General features: G+C 42.7%; 4 protein-coding genes across 4 annotated transcripts; 2 read left to right on the forward strand and 2 right to left on the reverse strand.

Annotated features, from left to right (window-relative positions):
- On the forward strand, positions 7,231-10,856 carry LOC18776912 (hsp70-Hsp90 organizing protein 3). Its single transcript, XM_007210440.2, has 7 exons — positions 7,231-8,278; positions 9,158-9,446; positions 9,773-9,858; positions 9,938-10,161; positions 10,242-10,308; positions 10,391-10,450; positions 10,573-10,856. The coding sequence occupies exons 1-7, from the start codon at positions 7,397-7,399 to the stop codon at positions 10,684-10,686; spliced, it is 1,722 nt and encodes a 573-aa protein (XP_007210502.1). The 5' UTR covers positions 7,231-7,396; the 3' UTR covers positions 10,687-10,856.
- Positions 11,088-15,296, reverse strand: LOC18777319 (elongation factor G-2, chloroplastic). Its single transcript, XM_007210291.2, has 4 exons — positions 14,843-15,296; positions 12,648-14,062; positions 11,600-12,112; positions 11,088-11,492 (listed from the first exon to the last, which is right to left on the reverse strand). Exons 1-4 carry the CDS (start codon positions 15,084-15,086, stop codon positions 11,325-11,327), a joined length of 2,340 nt encoding a protein of 779 aa, XP_007210353.1. The 5' UTR covers positions 15,087-15,296; the 3' UTR covers positions 11,088-11,324.
- LOC18777173 (alternative NAD(P)H-ubiquinone oxidoreductase C1, chloroplastic/mitochondrial) lies at positions 15,888-18,460 on the forward strand. The gene is made up of 2 exons (XM_007209819.2): positions 15,888-16,144; positions 16,679-18,460. The coding sequence occupies exon 2, from the start codon at positions 16,691-16,693 to the stop codon at positions 18,308-18,310; it is 1,620 nt and encodes a 539-aa protein (XP_007209881.1). The 5' UTR covers positions 15,888-16,144; positions 16,679-16,690; the 3' UTR covers positions 18,311-18,460.
- LOC18776708 (21 kDa protein) lies at positions 18,923-20,051 on the reverse strand. The gene has a single exon (XM_007209559.2). It carries the CDS (start codon positions 19,863-19,865, stop codon positions 19,263-19,265), a length of 603 nt encoding a protein of 200 aa, XP_007209621.1. The 5' UTR covers positions 19,866-20,051; the 3' UTR covers positions 18,923-19,262.

The following is a 21,075-nucleotide window of genomic DNA, read 5'->3' on the forward strand; positions in this document are numbered from 1 at the left end:
GCGCCCGAGACCTGCCAGGGGAATTGACGGATACGACAAGGGTACAAATAGGTGGTATTTTCAAAGGATTTTGAGTTTTCTTTTATTCAATTATGACTTTCAGTTATTTTATACCAGTTTCTTTGATATTCGCGCATTTATATCCTTATATATTTGTTCAGTATACGAGTATATTCGTTAACACGCTTTACATGCTTATTTGAATACCTTGTTTTGACATAGAGACAAATTAGCGATTTATATCCCTATGTATTTCAAACGGGGGTTATTATGTTCTAGCTTGTTTTTAAGAACCTTATTTTTGTCCACTCACGTTTTTAACCTGTTTTTCGCCCACAGGCCGTAGAAGTGCGCAGGATCCACCACGGGCCGTTCATAGCTTCCGCGCCACCAAATAAGGTATAGTTTTGTGGAAAATCCTTAGAACCCTGAAAACTCTAGAAAATGCTCCGATATCTATTTGAAACTGAAAAACTGGAGTTGAAATCTGTTATTTGAGATATTCTGGCAGTTGGTGTGAACTTATTTGATTGTTTAACAGGTGGAAAACTTTTGGTTTGGTCAAAATACAGGGGAGACTCTGCCGAATTTTCGGTAGAAGTCTAAGGGAAAGTGTAAAAAGAATTTGAAACGAGAGGGATAAAAAGGTCTTTTGTGCCCGACATTCGCCAGGTGTCGGACACGCACAGGACTTGGCTCGAATTCCAAAGCAAAAATTGGGTCGGGTCCTGTCACTATGCCAGACATATCTTCATAGGACCACGCGAACACTTCCGAATGGTGCCGCAAGAAGTCTATGAACTGCGCTCGGAGGGCAGGGGTGAGTTTGGTGCCGATTCTAACCCGACGATCGGGCTGCTCCTCGCTCAAGGTTATCGTCTCCAGTTCTTCGGCAGGTTGTGTGTGAGGAGTCGGGGACTCATCTCTTGGGTCGTCAACTGGTCCTCTACCGTTCGGTACTCCCTGTACAGACATGGTCTCGTCGGGGAGTTTGAAAGAGGTTGACTTGAGGGCCGTGGCATAGCAAGTCCGCGCGCTTAGCTTATTTCCTCGGACAGCCCCTGTGCCGTTGGGGGTAGGGAACTTCATCAATAGCATGTGGGGGGAAAGATGTGCCTTGACCCTGGTGAGTGCCGTTCATCCAACTATGACGTTGTACGTTGTCGGGCAGTCAACGATGAGGAACTGATCGCATACCGTCGTTTTCCTTGGCGCGGTGTCGAAGGTGATTGGCAGTTTTACGCTACCGACCGGTTGGATTAGGTCCCCAGAGAAACTTAACAAAGGTGTCAACTGTCGGTTGACATGGCTGTTCTTTATTCCCATCTCTCGGAAAGCTTCGGCAAAAATCACGTTCACCGAGCTTCGGTATCGATCAGTACCCGTCCTACATCGTAGTCGGTAATTTCTGCTCGGATGATCATCGGGTCGTCTGTAACACCCCGACCCCAAATTTCCCCAAAATTTACCCTCATTTAATTAATTAATTATTTAAGGGTATTTTAGTCATATTTTTAACCGGTGAGAGTTTGGGACCGTGACTTGTATTTTTGGATAGGTCGTACTGAGACGAGTTCATAGACACGTAGTGGGCTCGAATCGGAGTTGTAACGAGAGAGATATGGTCAAAAGAAACCCAGTGGCACAATCGTAAATATTTCGAAATGGGATTTTTATAAAAATCTGGTTTTTTCTCTCTCTCTCTCTCTCTCCCCCGCGGGTCTCTCTCTCTCCTCTCCCTCGCGCGCGACAGCCGGCCACATTTTGGCCGGCCGTGCTCTCTTCCGGCCACCAATGACGACGGGACCGGTACCAAAATGACCGGGCCGTCGTCCTCTTCCTACCCCAGCCAGCCCCCGCCTCCAGCCGCCGTGGTTTCGCCGGAATTTGGAGAAGAAGCGGCCGACGTCGCCGGATTTTCAAAGCCGTCGATCTCCCTCCTCCGGCCACCAATTCCGTCGACCCAGGTATGGATTTTGAACCTCTCAAGCTGCTCTAGCTGATGGTTGGGTAGGATTAGATCGATTCTTAGCGTAGATCACTCGATTTTCGAATTGAAAATCGGTCGAAACTTCGGCCGCCGTGATCGGCCATTTCCGGCCACTTTTTGGGGTAGGTCCAAGAACAAAAGTGGCTCCAAATAGGGTGATATACCTAGGGTAGGAGTTTGGAGTTGTGGTTTTGAGATTTTCCGGGGAAGCGTTATCGCTTTAGGCACCCACGCGCTGCCGGCGCGTGCGGCGGCGCGTGGGCACTGTAGAAAAAGTAGTAATGTGTTCCGATGAGATCCTTAGGTTGTCACGAGTGCGTAGGATTTCACGGATCTCAATTCGGACGTCGTTTGACTATCGAACGGATAATCGCATATTATGCGTTATCCGGGTTCGATAGGTTGGGACCGTCGGATGGTCCCAAATTTAATATATGTTAATCTAGGTAATTCTAGGATCGTGTAGGAATTCACTGATTGTGAATCGGAGCCCCGGATGTTCCGAATAATAATTTTAAAGTTTGTATTTTATATTAATTGTCAGATCGTGCGATCGTGAGCAATCCGACCGTTCGATCTGAACCAAACTCACAGGACAAGTGTCCTATACCTGGTAGAACCCATAGGGACGTTCGGATCCGAAATCGGAAGTCGTGGGTTCTACAGGTCCGGTTGACCAGGGTTAGGGTAGTTTGACCCTTGGTTGACCGCGAGTCTCCCGGAGTAATCTCACCTTTCTAGGGGGGATTATCGGGTGCTAGATGATTGTGGAGGGTTACACAATATTAGAATTAATTTATATGACTATAATTATATATGGTTGTACAAGGGTACAACAGAGTCTAAAGTGTCAGTTTGGAGTGCTATACGCACTACTTTAGGTACCTTCCCGGATGTTGGAATTACTACAAGTACCACCAAGTGAAAGTTAGGTCCCGCGTGGCGTAGGTTATCCGGCGTTGGGACAGGCCCCATACGTGGCGTTGGTTGTACCGGCGTATGGGGAGCTATGTAATATGATGTTCAGGTCTCACGTGGCGTAGGTTATCCGGCGTTGAGACAGGCCCCATACGTGGCGTTGGTTGTACCGGCGTATGGGGAGATATTGTGATATTATGTTGAGGTCGCACGTGGCGTAGGTTATCCGGCGTGTCGACAGACCCCATACGTGGCGTTGGTTGTACCGGCGTATGGGGAGCTTTGTGATATGATATTGAGGTCCCGCGTGGCGTAGGTTATCCGGCGTTGGGACAGGCCCCATACGTGGCGTTGGTTGTACCGGCGTATGGGGAGTTATGTGATATGATGTGCAGGTCTCGCGTGGCGTAGGTCATCCGGCGTTGAGACAGACCCCATACGTGGCGTTGGTTGTACCGGCGTATGGGGAGATATTATGATAATATGGCATGGTCGCACGTGGCGTAGGTTATCCGGCGTGTTGACAGGCCCCATACGTGGCGTTGGTTGTACCGGCGTATGGGGAGATTCCATGAAATACCGAGAAATGAAATAAGGCATCGCCCAAGTGTGGAACTGAGTTTTAGGGAAGAATTACGTGTGGCTTGATCCCTCAAGGAGGGTACGTAGGCAGCCTAAGGTTATTAGGTGCAGCCGCAGACTAAATATTAATCATAATTGGTATTTGAATTGTTTGGTAGTTGTTTGAGAATTTTGGAAGGCCGAAGGCCATATATGAGAATTTGCATGAAATTATATTGTGCATGCTGCCAGTTGGGAATATTAAATGTGTTTTTATGCAGGTTGAAATTTTGGGAAATGTCCAAATTATAGGGGAGACTCTGCCGAAATTTCGGCAGGAAGTCTCGGTTTTCTTGTAAGTGGGCCTGGCATCGGGGTGATGTCAGGAATTCCAAAGGGTTCGTCTCGGATTTTGAGAAAATTCGGGGCGGGTCCTTTCAGTCGTGGGGATAGAGGATGCTCTCTTCCTCCTCTTCGCAAAATGTGATTGGTTCCCAATGAACTTTCGGTATTTCATGATGCCAATTCACCTCTATGCCGAATACCTGAGGAAATTGTGCGGCACGCACGTATTGCTTCATTGAACGGTTGCTCATTCCAGCGATGGTGGGGCCACCGCTGATAGTACTTATCATGTTTCTCTGCCTAGTTGAGTTCGGTACCGGCGCCGGTGGCTGCCTGGCGATGTACTGATCTAGCTTCCCCTCTCTGATAAACCGTTCGACAATTTTTCTTAGGCTTATACAGTCTTCCGTATTATGGCTGTTATGCTGATGGTATCGGCAGAACTTACCGGTATCCCGGTTGTCTTGCCGATTGGGTCTTCGCAGGTTCGGCTTCGGTATTTCTTGTTCGTTCATCAGGACGGCCTCGTAGGTAGTGTTCAATAGGGTGAAGACTTCGTTGCCGTGGTCACGATTCGGCAGGGGCGCTCGGTGGTCGTTGCGACCATACCTCCATTTTCCCTTCTTCGGGTGTTCTTTTCGATCGGCAAGGTCGTCTTTCCTCTTATGACCCGTCAAATATGGGTCGACTCTCTCGTAGGGTGGAGCCTTTGCCGAATAAGCACTTGGTTCGGCATCTCCTCGCCGCGTCGAGACCCCGGGTTTCGAGTTGAAGTATTCGACTTTGGCGTGGATTGCCGCCTGCTTCATCAGTTCGTCGTACGTGCGCCAGTTGCTGCTGTGTACTAGGTATCGGAAATGCGAGGACCGAATGCCACTTTTGAAGGCGCCGTAGGCTGCCCTATCGTTTGTTTCCGGACACCTTGAGTATTCGTGACTGAAGAGCGCCGCGTATTCTCTCAACGGTTCGTCCTCTCTTTGCCGAATCGTGTACAGATCATCGGCAGAGTAAAGACGGTCCGTTTGGATCATGAAGTGATTGAGGAAAATCTGCTTCAACTCGTCGAAGGAATCTACCGTTTCCGGCTCCAACCGGTAGAACCAGTTCAGGGCTGCTTCGGTAAGGGAAGACGGGAATAGCAGGCACTGCCCTTCATCGCTCAGGCCCTTGCATCCAATGGCGGACTGAAATGAGTGGAGGTGTGTTAAGGGGTCTTCCGTTCCCGTATAGAACGGTATACGCAGTTGCTGCACTTCCCTATCCTGCCGAGAGTCTCAGATGCGCCTAGTAAATGGTCCGGGCCGAAGCTTTCACCATTCCGGTTCTTGGGAGCGAGCGTTGTCGTTTTCCATTTTCTGGACTTTCTGAAAAAGGAGTCAGACAACAGGGTCTCGGCTAGGGATTTCCTCGGAACCATAATCTTCCGATCGTCTTTGTAGGTTTAATGAATTAACCCCCGAGTACCGTGAAGGCGTTGCCGAACGGTAGATGGAAGTTTGCGTCCTGGAAGGGATAAATTCGGATTCCGACTCCTCTGCGGCCTCTAGCCCTCTAACCTTCCGAATAGGCGACTTGCTTCCTAGGTTTTTCATCCGTGAGTCCCTTAGTCGAGCGCTAATCCTGATCGGAGACCTCTGTCTTTCTGCCTCCCGATCGTTAATCCGATGTCGGCAATCGGAGTAGACTTTCTTGGGGATGTGCGGCTGATCCCTGGGTGCCGGAACTGCCAACTGTTTGGAAGGTGCGGGCGTTGCCCTCGCTACCTTCTCGTGTTTCTTCTTCCTATGGGGGGTCTGCAAGCTCTCGGAAGAGTGAGTTGTCTGGATGTTCTGCGTGTGCTGCTGGTGGAGTAGCTGCTGGGTTTCGTCCACTTTGGACGAAAGAAGGTTGTTGTGTTCCTGAAGCCTTGCCATGTCCTTCCGTAGGGACGCGATTTGGACTACCAGCTCGGCTTCGGCGGTTGTTTGGGTTGCGGGGGTGTTTCCGAAGGGAGTACATAGGGGTAGCGCTGGGCTAGCTCCGCTCTGCCTTCTGAACGGTACCCCTTCTTCCGATAAGAACGTGGGTACTGAAGTGGTCCCCATGTGTTTTGGAGATAGTGGGTTGATGATTTTTCTGGATTCTCACAAACGGCGCCAAACTGTTGATGCGAAAAAGTGGTTCGGCACGTATTTCGCCAACTTAGTGATATTGTGCCTTCGGCAGGTGACTATCTTCGGAAGACGTCTTGCTTCGGAAGGGTGAGTACCTGCAAAAGGAGCGTTCGGTAAGTCATTGGGGTACCGGTGTGGTACCGGCCGAAGGCTCTCCGATGCTTTAGTAAGTACAGTTTTAGTAATGTTAACTGACAGATCAATCGGTAGCGTACCGTTCGTTCTGATTCCCCTCCTTTTGGGGATAGGGGTCTTTTTAAATAGGCCTTGGGAGGTGTGCACTGTGCTCATATTTCCGATGTGGGACTGTGGACACGGATTGTTTGCATGACATGTGTCCGATGGTAAAAAAGGGCCAAGATAGACGGCTTCGGTAGGAAGCATGCCGAAGGGGTTCTGTGATCAATATCGATCATGTCCACGTGTTCGGTGGTCATAGGCCGTTTATTTCCGGTATAAACAAACTCAATTTTCTATTTAAGTTGATGAATTCTTAGTCTTTATTTGAATTGCTTCTATGATGTGATTTGTGTGACTATAGATCGAATTATAGTGCAGTGTTGTGCAAGTAGGAGTTTCGTTCCCACAAGGTAAGCTTGGCTTCCAGGCCCAAATTGGTATTTATTCTCTCTTTTAGGCTTGGCTTCCAGGCAATGCATCTTCAGGTATGAGTTTTTCATTAAGCCTCAATATTTACCCTCTGCCTTTGCCTTTCTCCTTCTCTCGTCCTTCGTTTGTGCCTCTCCCTCTCTCGTTCTTCGTGAATCAAGGTAGTTTTTGTTGTCCAAATTTGGAGGTTTCATTACATGCATTCGTAAATGTGGCGTAGAGGTGTTAAACGGACTAGTCTAACATGACATAACTTGTATTTTTGGTTAGATCGCTTGTTTAAAGCCCATCTCGGCATGTTTAGTGACCCAATACGAATCCGACACGATTCTAATTATCAAATGGGCCAACTCTAAAGGATCATACTTGCTGGCACGATACGTTTGACACGTCTAATGTGTCCTTTAAATTATGTCACAAAAAGATGAGTAGGAGAAGTGAAGGGGCTAGCATTTTTGTGGTTCATTTTCTTTTTCTGGTTTATGTAAATAGTTTTTTTTTTCTTCTTAAAAGTACATTAGGGTGTTTTAGAAACAGATTTTCCTTTTTACTATTTTATTTTTTAGGAAAACTAAAGAAAACAAAAGGTTATTTACTAATTTCACAGGAATATCGTATCGCGTGAAATGCCAATAGTAGAGTCAATAGGCCAACAGAAGGTTCCAGAACCCCAAACAAACCCCACACTCACTAGAAGTCTCTGGTACCCCAAGAAAACCATTCTCCTATCTTATAAAGCTCTCCCCGTCTCCTCCTCAATCCCCTACACCTGCAATACCTCAACTTCCTCTGCAATCTTTTTCTCCCAAATCTAGCAGCAATGGCCGACGAAGCCAAAGCCAAAGGCAACGCAGCTTTCTCCTCCGGCGACTTTAACGCCGCCGTCACTCATTTTACGGAAGCCATCAACCTCGCTCCCACCAACCATGTCCTCTACTCCAACCGATCCGCCGCCTACGCATCGCTCAACAAATACTCCGAAGCCCTAGCCGATGCCAAGAAGACCGTCGAGGTTAAGCCCGATTGGGGCAAAGGCTACAGCCGCCTCGGCGCGGCTCACGTCGGCTTGGGCCACTACGGTGACGCCATTTCGGCGTACAAGAGAGGTCTCGAGATCGATCCCAACAACGAGGCTCTTAAGTCCGGCTTGGCCGACGCTCAGGCCGGTGCGGCTCGGTCACGCGCCGGACCCTCGCCTATGAACCCATTTGGGGACGCGTTCTCGGGTCCCGAGATGTGGGCCAAGCTCACGGCCGACCCGTCGACCCGTGCCTTTTTGCAGCAGCCCGATTTTGTGAAAATGATGCAGGAGATTCAGACAAACCCTAGCAATCTCAATCTGTATTTGAAGGACCAGAGGGTTATGCAAGCCCTTGGGGTTTTGCTCAACGTGAAGCTCCGCGGTGGGCCGGCGGGAGCGGAGGATGAGGAGATACCGGAGTCTCCGCCGGCGCCGAAACAACCCGAGCCGCGGAAGGAGGAGAAGAAGTCTGAGCCGGAGCCGATGGAGGTGAGCGAAGAGGAGAGTGAGGCCAAGAAGAGGAAAGCCGAGGCCATAAAGGAGAAGGAAGCTGGCAATGCCGCTTACAAGAAGAAGGACTTCGACACTGCCATTCAGCACTATACCAAGGCTATGGAGTTGGATGATGAGGACATTTCGTATATCATGAATCGCGCTGCGACATATTTGGAGATGGGTCAGGTATGGAATGCATATCTAGTGTTTGGTGATTGGTTTTTGGTTAAATTGCATAGTAGTTTTTACTTGTGGGATTTTGTTTTGTTGAAGTTAGTACGGTTGACTATGAGCTTGTATTGTTAGCATATATAATCAATTTTTATGGGTTTGGATGAAGTTGCTTAATGCAGTAAATTTCATTGCTTCAAGGAAAAGAGGAGATTGGTGTGATTTAGAAACCTAGTATGTTATTTTTTTTTTGAAGAAATTAACATACTAGGTTTCGGCCAATACAATAACATTTGGTGTTTTATAGAGTACCTAGATTAGCTCTTTCAGATGGGTTTTATCTTTCGTAACCCTTACTCATTTTTCTACTGCTTATTATTAAAAAATGAACAAATTGATGACAATGGACTTCTGCATAGCTGCTGAGCTCTGAGCCCTCTTAGATTGGATTCAGTTTGACTTACCTGACCTCTTGTTTGTGTCTTTTGTACATGTTGTTCTTGTTTTTCCTTAAGAGACTGAGACAACTTTGGCCTTGAGATGTCCTTCTAATTATGCCTGCTCAACTGAGGCCCAGCCTTTTCTGCTTACCTAAATTTCAATCATTCTCTTTTGTATAGCAATTTGGATGTGGTGGACTATCGTGAAACAGTGAAACTAATTTTGGATTCATGTGTGCCACTCTTTTATTTCATATTTTGTTTTCCTATAATTTCAGTGTTGTGGTGTTTGTTTCCACTCTCCACTTGTTCATACCATACTTATTATGTAACCTTTGATTTTCCTTGTGTTAAAGAGGGAAATAGTATTGTTGGAAACTATCTGTCTTGCCACCATGATATCTTTTAGCTTGTTAGTGATGTTGATGCAAGGGTCACTATTATATTCTTGCAGTTGGAGGACTGTATTAAAGACTGTGACAAGGCTGTGGAAAGGGGAAGAGAGCTAAGGGCAGACTATAAGATGATCGCAAAGGTTTTGACTAGGAAGGGAACCGCGCTGGTGAAGATGGCAAAAGGCTCGAAGGACTTTGAACCTGCTATTGAGATGTTCCAGAAAGCTCTCACGGAGCATCGCAACCCAGATACATTGAAGAAATTGAATGATGCTGAGAAAGCAAAGAAGGAGCTAGAGCAACAAGAGTATTTTGATCCAAAGTTAGCTGACGAGGAGCGTGAGAAAGGTTTGTCCTTCTGTTTGATGTGCTTGTAACCTTTGGATCTTTTAAATGCTTTTTTTATAACTGGTGTCTCTTCTATCGTGCTTGCATATTTATGCATGAATTGCATCCTGTTTTCATGAGTCATTTCGTTTTGGTAGAACCATAGGCTCATATGACTCATATGATGCTGCGAACCTGCTTCTTAGGTTAGAAATTCAGTGGCTACAAGTACTTTAGTTGTGTCCATGTGAGAGTGGGGTTGTACTTCAGTGTGATTGGAAGATTGTGGGGAAAACATTATTTCTGTACATGCATTTCTAACTTGACTGTTTGCCGGTGATTTGCAGGCAATGAATATTTCAAGCAGCAAAAGTACCCAGAGGCTATTAAGCATTACAGTGAATCTTTGAGAAGGAACCCCAAGGATCCAAAGGTGGGAGAACCTCCAATGTACTTATAGTTGATAATCCAAATTACTTTCAATATTTTGTGACATGTTATTGGTGTTGCAGGCATATAGTAACAGAGCTGCTTGCTATACAAAACTCGGGGCAATGCCCGAGGGATTGAAGGATGCAGAGAAGTGCATTGAGCTTGATCCAACCTTTGCAAAGGGTTATACCAGAAAAGGTGCTGTCCAGTTTTTCATGAAAGAATATGAGAAAGCTTTGGAAACATACCAGGAGGGGTTAAAACATGATGCTAGCAACCAGGAATTGCTTGATGGTGTGCGAAGGTGTGTTTACAAGACTAGAATTTGCTGTTCTGAATTTTACTTCATGTTAACTGTATGTTACAATTTGAAATTGATTGCAGATGTGTTCAGCAAATCAACAAAGCTAGCCGTGGGGATCTGAGTCCCGATGAATTGAAGGAGAGACAGGTACGGCTTTCTTGAACATTCTTCAACACTGATTGGATTCCTTGAGATTGGAATATGTTATTGAATTTGATGCTTCTTGCAGGCTAAAGGAATGCAGGACCCAGAAATTCAGAATATCCTCCAAGATCCTGTTATGAGACAGGTCAGCATAATTTAGAGCGTTTGCTTCTGATGTTAACTTGTTATTTCAGTTTCATTTTTATGTGTGGCGTATGAAGGGGCTAAATTTTAATATATATTTTTTTTTTTTTGGGATGTGTTCAGGTGTTGACTGATTTCCAGGAAAATCCCAAGGCAGCTCAGGAACACACAAAGAACCCAATGGTGATGAACAAGATCCAGAAGCTGGTCAGTGCTGGAATTGTCCAGCTTAGATGAACTTAGGGGAAAGATACAATCACGTAAAAAACAAGCCTTTGCTCATTCAAATTGTAACTTTCCGATGTCCATTTTGAGTAATTAGCTCACAACTTTTCATTTTGGAAAATTTTGCGTTTCAATACTAGTGTGGATGTTTTTGATATGTTAGATCTCTCTCTCTCTTGCTCTCTCTTGCTCTCTCTCAATGTTCTATCTCTCTTGCTCTCTCAATGTGCAACAAGAAGATTAAGGTGTGGTATGATTTATTGTTAAAAAATGGGCGTGGTGGTTTTTGGCTTATATTGGCTCTTGCGGAGCAACTAACTATGTTACAGTGAAACACAATAATGGGAATGAGGCCAAATGCCCATTTCTCCATCTTTTGCTGTGCCCCGCAAGCGAGAGTCGGATGACCAAAATTGTGCAGAATTACAATTTTTATTGCCGCTTTAGCGTTGGTCTTACGATTTTGTTAAAATCAAAACCGTAGCGCCCTTTTTTGAGGAAAAATTACTGTGCACTCTTTTAAGTCTTTTGCTAGAGAGTAAAAAATAAAAATGAAAAATAAGAAGGAAGAACAACCCTCGTTTTTCTTGGATCTTAAATAATGAGTCGGGAAATATTTTAGTGGTCCCTGATTACACAGGGAAACAAAATCAAGCTGCAACTTCTTCCTCCTTGGCAGCAAGCTGGTTCTGAATGTGCTGAGGAACAACATCGAACTTAGCTAATTGCATGGTATAGGATGCACGACCTTTTGTCATGCCCCGCAGTGTACTAACATATTGGAACATCTCTGCAAGAGGAACCAGCGCATCAACCACCTGCAAAAATACAGATTATTAGCAACATAACAGTAATTCGATTAGTAGCTGAAACAATTTGGAGACCACTAACATCACATAATCCGGTCATGAGTCTTTAGACATACCTTGAGACCACCAGGTTTATCATTGAAGCTGTTGATCTGACCTCTCCTGGAGTTGAGATCACCAATCACATCTCCCAGATGTTCCTCAGGTGTAACAACTTCGACTTTCATTATCGGTTCAAGCATTTTCGGGGCAGCTTTCTTTATCCCCTCCCGGAAAGCTCCTCTGGCTGCCAATTGGAATGCCAACACACTTGAGTCGACATCATGGTAAGAACCATCAACTAGTACAGCGCGTACATCAACGACAGGAAAGCCTGCAAGCACACCGTTGCTCATACACTCCTCTAATCCTTTCATCACCCCAGGTATGTATTCTCTTGGCACAGCACCTCCCTTGATTTCACTCTTGAACTCGTATCCATTACCAGGCTCCATGGGTTCAAAACGCACAGTGATATCAGCAAATTGACCTTGTCCACCCGATTGTTTCTTGTGCACGTACCTCGTTTCTGCAACCCTGGAAATACTTTCCCTGTAATTTACCTGGGGTGCTCCAACATTGGCTTCAACCTGTACAGATGAAGCAACCCCAGTTATGAAAATTCAAATCAGCAATACATCCAAAGGATTCATTCATTGAAAATTTTCAAGAAACCACAATATAGCATTTCAAGTGAAATCTAGAAAAGGATCACGTCTGTGTGCAAATCAGTTTCACAAAAACTCAAAAAGGTGTATAAAATGCTTATGTCTGTAGGTAGGTGCAAACTAATATTTATACACACATACATAAGTTGAAATTCTCTATGCAGGACCTCCCTCCTTTGCTAAAGGACGGATTTTGTATCAATATTGTCAATCATGAATTGAACATGTTGGCCCGTTTTGTTATTGACACATTATCAACAATGAATTGACATCTGTCCTTTAATAAAGAATGGAAGTCCTGTACAGAGAATAACTGTATACATAAGATACAAGCATAACATGGGTGAGATTAAGACAATATACCAAAACAGAAAACAAACACGAATAAAAACAACATCTAACATCTTTAAGCTGGAAAATAAAGAATCAGAAATAACATGGAGTAGCAGATACAGACCTTGAATTCCCTTTTGAGGCGATCAACAATAATCTCAAGATGCAATTCTCCCATCCCTTCAATAACTGTCTGATTGATCTCTTCATCCCGTGAGAAGTGGAAAGAAGGGTCTTCTTGAGCAAGCTTAACCAAACCAGCTCCCATCTTATCAACATCAGCTTTAGTTTTGGGTTCAATTGCCACCTTAATTACAGGATCAGGGAAGTCCATTCTTTCAAGCACAATAGGATGCTCAGGGTCACTCAATGTTTCACCTGTAATGGTATCTTTTAGGCCTGCAAGCGCAACAATATCACCAGCTAAAGCTACCTTAACATCCTCCCTACTGTTTGCGTGCATTTCTAGAAGTCTACCAATCCTCTCCTTTTTTCCCTTGTTTGCATTCAGTACATAGGATCCAGCAGCTAGCTTTCCTGCATAGATTCTCACAAATGTAAGGGATCCCACAAATGGATCACTCATGATCTTGAATGCTAGCCCAGCAAATGGTTCATCATCACTTGCAGCCCTCTCAATAATGATTTCTGGGTTATCTGCATCAGTCCCCTTCATTGGTGGCACGTCAAGAGGTGAAGGCAAATAATCCACGACAGCATCAAGCAAAGGTTGTACCCCCTTATTTTTAAAAGCTGAGCCACATAACACTGGCACAAAACTAATTGAGATGGTTCCCTTCCTAATTAATTTCTTAATGGTTTCTTCATCAGGTTCAACTCCTTCTAGATAGCCCTCCATAGCTTCATCGTCTAATTCAACAATGGTTTCTATCATCTGTGACCTATATTCTTGAGCCAGCTCCAGAAGATCAGATGGAATATCCTCGTAAACAAATTTCGCACCCAACTCTTCTCCAGACCAAAGTATAGCTCTCATCTTCACGAGATCAATAACTCCCTTAAAATTATCTTCTGCACCTACTGGAATTTGAAGTACAAGTGGTTTGGCACCCAAGTTTGTCACTATCATGTCTCTTGTTCTGAAAAAGTTTGCTCCAAGACGATCCATTTTATTGACAAAGCAAATTCTGGGCACCCCATATCTATCAGCTTGTCTCCACACAGTTTCGGATTGAGGTTCCACACCAGCAACACTGTCAAACAAACATATAGCACCATCCAGTACTCTGAGAGCTCGCTCCACTTCAAGGGTGAAGTCAACATGGCCAGGAGTATCAATAATGTTAATCCTGTGTTTGTCCCAAAATGTTGTGGTTGCAGCAGAAGTTATGGTAATGCCTCTTTCTTGTTCTTGCTCCATCCAGTCCATAGTTGCTGTTCCTTCGTGCACCTCCCCTATTTTATAGTTTCTTCCAGTATAAAACAAAATCCGTTCAGTTGTAGTAGTCTTCCCCGCGTCTATGTGAGCCATAATTCCTATATTGCGATAATCTTCTAATGGCACTGCACGCTTTCCATCTGTCATACAGATAAACAAATAAAACATATTCAGCTCTGCTATGTCAGCTGATAAACTAACATTTTTACAAAAATCAAAAGCAAACTGAAAAAAGTACAAAGAGTTTTCAGGCATAGTTATAAAGTCAGTTAAAGAAACACCAAGAAATGTATTATTATGGAGCACCGTTCAGTTATAACATGCCCTTGAAAAGACAGTAAAAACATTAATATTGTGTTCCCATCTAGCATCAAAGTAGCTAAATAAACATGGAGATGCTAACTCCCAGAATTGTTGGGAAGGGCATCATTTGTGCACATTCCAAAAGATTGAATTCATATCATTATAAGTTCCAGAGACAATTAAATGGATGTCAAACTCATATGCATAGAACATTCAAATAATCTCCTTCAATAAACTTAAATTAAACTACAATATAGCAGGAAGACACTACGCTAATCGGGTTGCAAATTGACAATGAAGTCAGAGAAATAGATAACAATGGAATACATAAACCATACGGTCCATATCTTCTCAAAAAGACATATTAGAATAGCAAAGTCCTAAACAAAACATGAGGGTCATTTATTATAACTAAAAAGATCATGCTTTTGGTTATAAATATTCACTCTGATTCACTTAAACTAAGAACCAAAATAAAATGAATACAATCTCACAGAATAACCCAAATTCAACAACTTGGGCAATTGGGTACCCGGAAAACACTTTAAAGAACAAAAATTCAACAAGATAGTAGCAGTTAAAGAATAGAAAGAGATAGAACAGGAGGAGAAAAATACCATCAGCAGCCATAGCGACAACAGAGAGGTTTCTTCGGCTCTGTTGGCGTAAAATAGAGAGCTTTGAGGAGTTGGAACTGCTGAGCCGCACATTCCCAAAGAAGTGGGAAAGCGAAGATGAGGTGAGAGAAGAAGAGGGTCGGGGACGAAGACCCAGAAAGCGAGCTGGCGAGAGAGGAATGGCTGGCCTTGTCTGAGACCCATTGAAGCTGAAACTGTACACTCTCACTGACTCTGTAGCCATTTTTTCTTATCTGTTTGTGTGTGAGAGGGAAACAGAGAGAGAGAGAGAGAGGGACAAAGAGAGAGGTTCGTTGGGGTGTTTTGGCGCCCTACCTGATATGACCCGTATGGGTTTGGGTTGTGGAAGCGTGGTGAGTTGGGGATAACGAAAAACCAAGAGGTGCTTGTGCGTTTGGGTCTTTAGGGAGCTTTCTGTTCAGGACATTCTGGACCTTAAGATAGTTTTGGAATTTCATAAATTTGAAGAACGAAAATGCACCAATAATTAAATATAAATACATAAATCAATGGAAGAATACTTTTGCCCTTCACCCAAATATACTACCTAACATAATTAATCTCCACATCATTTAGCTAAATTTTATATATTGAATTCTAAGTTTTCGAATATCTTTCTATCATCGACTAAACACAAAATCTTTTTCAGATTTAAAAAAAAAATATCACTAAATTAAAAATTAGTTGATAAATTTCGACTAAACCAGAATAGGAAAGAAAATTCTAACCCTAATTTATTCATAATTGAATATAAAAAACAAGTATGACATGGAACTTTCATAAAGGAAAAAAAGGTTATCAAATGAAACAAATGCAAACTACTTAATCCAGCATAAAGGCTATCATCAGCCCATCATAATTTTTCAAAAAACAAAAGAAAAAAAGAAATCAATGAACAGGGTGTGTGTCCTTTTTTATGTTAGCTTTTTTTTTTTTTTAATAATTGAAAAATAGTCTATTTTATTTTCTGCACAAAGAAAATAAATCTTGTTAAAAAATGTTAGCCTTGGAGGAGAACAAGGGCTGCGAAGCTGCCACGTATCTCAAATTAATATCCTTAAAAAATAGTACTCGGGTTGGGGTCCATGCAATGCAAAGTTGCAGTTAGGAGCAATGCACGTGTTCCGGTAAAGCCCATAACCCATCTCTAAGCCCCAAGCCCAACCCGCCTTCTTCTTCCTCAGTCTCATCTGCCCACTTTCCATATTCTTCTTCAGTTCTTCTCCTTCAATTCTTCTCCAGTCTTTTGCAGTGATGACGTAACGCATTACCCACAAAAAGGTATTTGTTAATTTCCTTTCTTTTCCTTTTAAATTTGTTTAGAAGTTTATGGTTTTCTTGTTTGCTGTGTGAGTTTAGAATTGAGAACCTGCTGTGTTTCTGATTTGCTGATTGCTTGGTTCCTTATCTGTTTTTGGATATTGTGGGTTTTATTGCATTTGGTCTTGTGATAGATAATTCTGGTGATAATCTGCTATTAGGGTGCATTTGATTTGTTCCTGTTTTCTTACTGATAGAATGCCTATATTTTTTTTTACTAATAATTGGGGAATTTGGTGGATGTAAGATGATGAATTTGGTTTGGCACACCCCAAATCGTGATCTTGGTTCTGCTCTTGCACATTAACATCAATGATTAACATTTGATCTTGTTTACTTTTTAGCTTGATAACTTATTATTTTGTTTCCATAGGAATTCATGTTAATATGGTTATACATGTTGTCTCATCATGATGTCAATGGATCTCTCTTTTATAAAACTATGGAAATAGAAAATGGGAAGTTTAGTTGGCTCTATCTTGTTTATTATTACAGAGATAAGCTCAAATGATGTCATCAGTTGCATTAGCTGCTTCAGCAAGTTTTGTACCATTCAATTCTAGGGCAAAGCACTTGGCTAGGCTATTTCCTGGTTTCTCGAGAAGATGTGGTGAGACCAACATATCATTATCTGCGAGTTCTCAACAGAAAGGATTTCGGTTTGCTGTTGCTTCCAGTGCATCCGGGACGAATGGAAATGTTGCAGAGATACCTGAAGCTGAAACTGCACCTCAATTATATTCTTGGCCAGATAAGAAGAGACCAAGGGTATGTATACTAGGTGGTGGGTTTGGAGGTCTATATACTGCGTTAAGACTAGAATCTTTGGAATGGCCTGATGACAGGAAACCTCAGGTGCTCCTTGTTGACCAGTCTGAACGCTTTGTTTTTAAGCCAATGCTGTATGAGCTTCTGTCTGGAGAAGTAGATGCATGGGAGATAGCTCCTCGTTTTTCGGATTTGCTGGCAAATACAAGTGTGCTGTTTTTTCAAGACAAGGCCAAACTATTATATCCCTCTGATCATTTGGAAGTGAATGGACCTACGCAATCCAGTTGTGGGGGATCTGTGCTGCTTGAAAGTGGTCTCCTTGTTGAATATGACTGGCTAGTTCTTGCTTTGGGAGCTGAAGCTAAGCTTGATGTTGTACCAGGAGCAATAGAGTTCGCATTGCCATTCTCCACCCTGGAGGATGCTCGTAAAGTTGATCATAAGTTAAGAACATTGGAGAGGAGGAACTTCCGTAAAGAATCTGCCATTCGTGTGGCTGTGGTTGGTTGTGGTTACTCTGGAGTTGAGTTAGCTGCCACCGTATCAGAGAGACTGCAGGATAGAGGCACAGTAAAAGCAATTAATGTGGAAACCACAATCTGCCCGAATGCCCCACCTGGCAATAGGGAAGCTGCAATTAAAGTTCTCTCATCCAGGAAAGTTGAACTTCTGTTGGGCTATGTTGTCCGTTGTATTCGTAGAGATGTTGATCTGGAAGCTTCAGAAAAGCCAACAAAGAGCATAGGTGTTGCTCAACATGATTCTGAGAAATATATATTGGAACTTCAACCTGCTCAAAGGGGGTTACAAAGTCAAACTGTGGAAGCAGATATTGTATTATGGACTGTTGGGAATAAATCTCTTCTTCCTAAGCTGGAACCCCGTGACAGGCCCTATGACCTTCCCTTAAATGCCCGGGGACAAGCAGAAACAGATGAAACTCTTCGTGTTAACGGCCACCCACGCATATTTGCAGTTGGTGATTCTTGTGCTTTAAGGGAATCCAGTGGAAGGCTTCTTCCTTCGACCGCACAGGTTGCTTTTCAGCAAGCGGACTTTGCTGGATGGAATCTGTGGGCTGCAATCAATGACCGTCCTCTTTTGCCATTTAGGTTTCAGAATTTAGGTGAGATGATAACTCTGGGGAGAAATGATGCAGCCATCTCTCCAAGTTTCATTGAGGGGCTAACTTTAGAAGGTCCTATTGGCCATACCGCGAGGAAATTAGCGTACTTGATTCGATTACCAACTGATGAGCATAGGCTTAAAGTAGGAATCAGCTGGCTCACAAAATCTGCCATAGATTCTGTTGCATCAATACAGAGCACCCTGACCAAGGTTCTCTCAGACTCATAAACTATGGTTCAATGGTTGTAAAGGATCTGATTGCTGGTAAAATAACTGTTACCATTTATCGTTTTATTATAATTTATATATAAAAAATGATGTGTAGAACAGTTTTATATCTAGTAATAGAACAACTGATTGATCTGTATTTTTTGACAAGTCCCTGTCATGCCTTGCAAACTTTGTTACTCCAAACGCTGCCTAACATAGATTTCCCCTGAAGCCCCCGCCAATTTTACCCTAGCTAAAGGTACAGAATGTAGAAATTTAGATGCCACTAATTTATGCTAAGCAAGAGGTGCATGAATTGTAGAAACTTTGTTACCTCAAAACCAGCTGCATGAATTGTAGCCTTAAATTAAATGGTTTACTTTCTGACCGTCAATGAGGACCAATAAGCAGAGTCTTGTATTTCAAATCAAAGAGTTTAACATTCCTTTCATGAAAATGAATGAGAAAAGGGCCCAGGCATGTCATTCTTTGACCTTATTGGCACGCAAAAGCCATATATCCATGAGTCATATCATCCTGTTATGATCTCAATTGACGTGAAAAATAAGCTTCTTGCTTGGGGTTTGTTTCAGATTTTTTGTTTGTAATTTTTCATATGAAATCAGAACATAAAATAAATACCCCCAAAAAACTTACAGCTATATTCATTCAGGTGTGGTATATATCTGGCTATTTACATCCCAATATTCCACAATCCAAAAGGAAATGACTTCTACAAAAACATTGAGTTGATCTTCTTTGCTAGAACACTCGATCACACACATGTAATCCAAAAGCAACTTCCCACCCTCACATTTCTAGCAGCTTTTATATCAAATGATTATGTTTTCCATCAGGTTTTTACATGGATTTGACAGCAGCTAAGAGACCAAAATATTGGGGCTTATTTTTCTTGAGTGCCAAGAAAATTTGTTTCCCTTATATACCTTTCCAGAGAACCAAACAGAATCTAAGGCAAGGCAGCTTTAGATGAGGCATAGCTGTTGATGAGTGCCAAAGCATTGCTTGTCAGATGTGCAACATTCACTGTGTACCTACGGACAACAGCCTCCACCCTGCCTCTCAGATGATGCTCTTCAAACCCATCCATGCAGGTGTCCTCATCTGTCAACGCAGCACTAACCCATGTTTGAATATCACTCATTTGAAACCAGAAATTTGAGCCTCTAACTACATGACCAAGCTCATCCAAGGACTGTTGAAGCTCAAGGATAGCGTCACCAATCTCCTCCATACAATCAAGCACTGCTGCAGTCTCTATAGGCTTCAAACCATGGATTTCTGACAACCTTCTCATTATCACAGAACTTTCTTGGGTGGCTGCAAGGGTCACATTGAGTGCAGTATGAGCTAGTACTTTCGGGTCGGTCTTGATCTTTCCGGCATAGATTGAGAGGCTGTGGTAGCACAATCTAGGATAAATTGTGACACTGCATGATCTTTTTATGTATTGAGTGTTTGTTTTGCCAGTGGCTGTGCAGGGGTTTATGTGATTGAATAATTGGAGAATATGCAGAGCTAATAGTAGTGCAGGCATAAGATAACCTTCCATAGGTGAAGTTTGAGAGCTTGATGAATTTGTAGAGCAAAGAAAAGGGTTCTCTGATTATATATAGAAAAGCTAAAGCTTTGTGGTTCCCACTTATTGGGAGGAAAATGCTTGATGAGATGGAATCTTGGAAAATTTAAAGGGCATCTAGTTCTGAACGTGTTCCTCTTTTGGACATAGTGATAACTCAATCACTAAAAATTTGGAAAATGGTAGAGGCCAAACATAACATCATCAATATTAATTTTAAATTATCTTCATTTGTTTTTTAGCAGATTCATTTTCCATAATAAAAAAAACTACATAAACATCCTGACTAAGTCAAAATAAGACACCTAATGCATCACACTGACAGATACTTTGCCGTTAATCCTACTCAAGATTTAGCAGCAGAGAATCGTGCACGTTTCTAATTGGGGTTTGAAGTCGGCCATTGCAAATTGCCCAATTGCTTTCTCGGACATAAAAAAGAATTTTAAAAGTGATTGATGGGGATGTGTTTCACTTAATTTGGATTCATAAGTACGGGATAGCTACTTCTGTTAATTTTTTTCAATAATGCAACAATTTAATCATGCTCTGGATTACCTGATGCTGATAAATCCCATGCAAAGAGCAAGAGATCAGAAAGAAGAATTGGTTTGTTTGTTTTTTGGGTCATTATAAACGATAGTTTAAACTGGAAAAATTTAATTGATCATATATATCTCCTAATATGAGAGAATAACTTTGATCTTCTTTTTTAATTACCCCATCAAACCCCTAAGAAAGGTGGGATTTGATCTTATCCTTGGCTTTGTGTATGAGGACAAGTGACTTTTTCTGAACCAGCTGACTGTATCTGCAGTAACTATGCCTGATAGGAAAGTGCGTACAAAATCTGGTAGAACAAATCCCAAATGGATCTCTTTTGTGTATAATAAAAGACAAGCTCTAGCTGCAAATTTGGCTAAGCATGTTTCTTTTTTCTTTTTTTTTAATTAGCTTGGTATCACCAAAACCATGTCTTGAGAATACAGTATTGTACAGTGGTTATATACCTCTAAACCCTGATGAATTACAGTCTAACAGTTTTTTTTTTTTAGTGGAACTTTGACGGCATGATGAATCCTATGCAAATTCCAACTCTTAGCTGCTGTGAAGCCTGAACAAAAGGAAATGCATGGGGATCTTTATCTACACCAGTTTCTACAAATTCTTTTTCCTCGTTGAA

This window comes from Prunus persica, chromosome G5 (assembly GCF_000346465.2).
Source record: "Prunus persica cultivar Lovell chromosome G5, Prunus_persica_NCBIv2, whole genome shotgun sequence".
NCBI lineage: Eukaryota > Viridiplantae > Streptophyta > Magnoliopsida > Rosales > Rosaceae > Prunus > Prunus persica.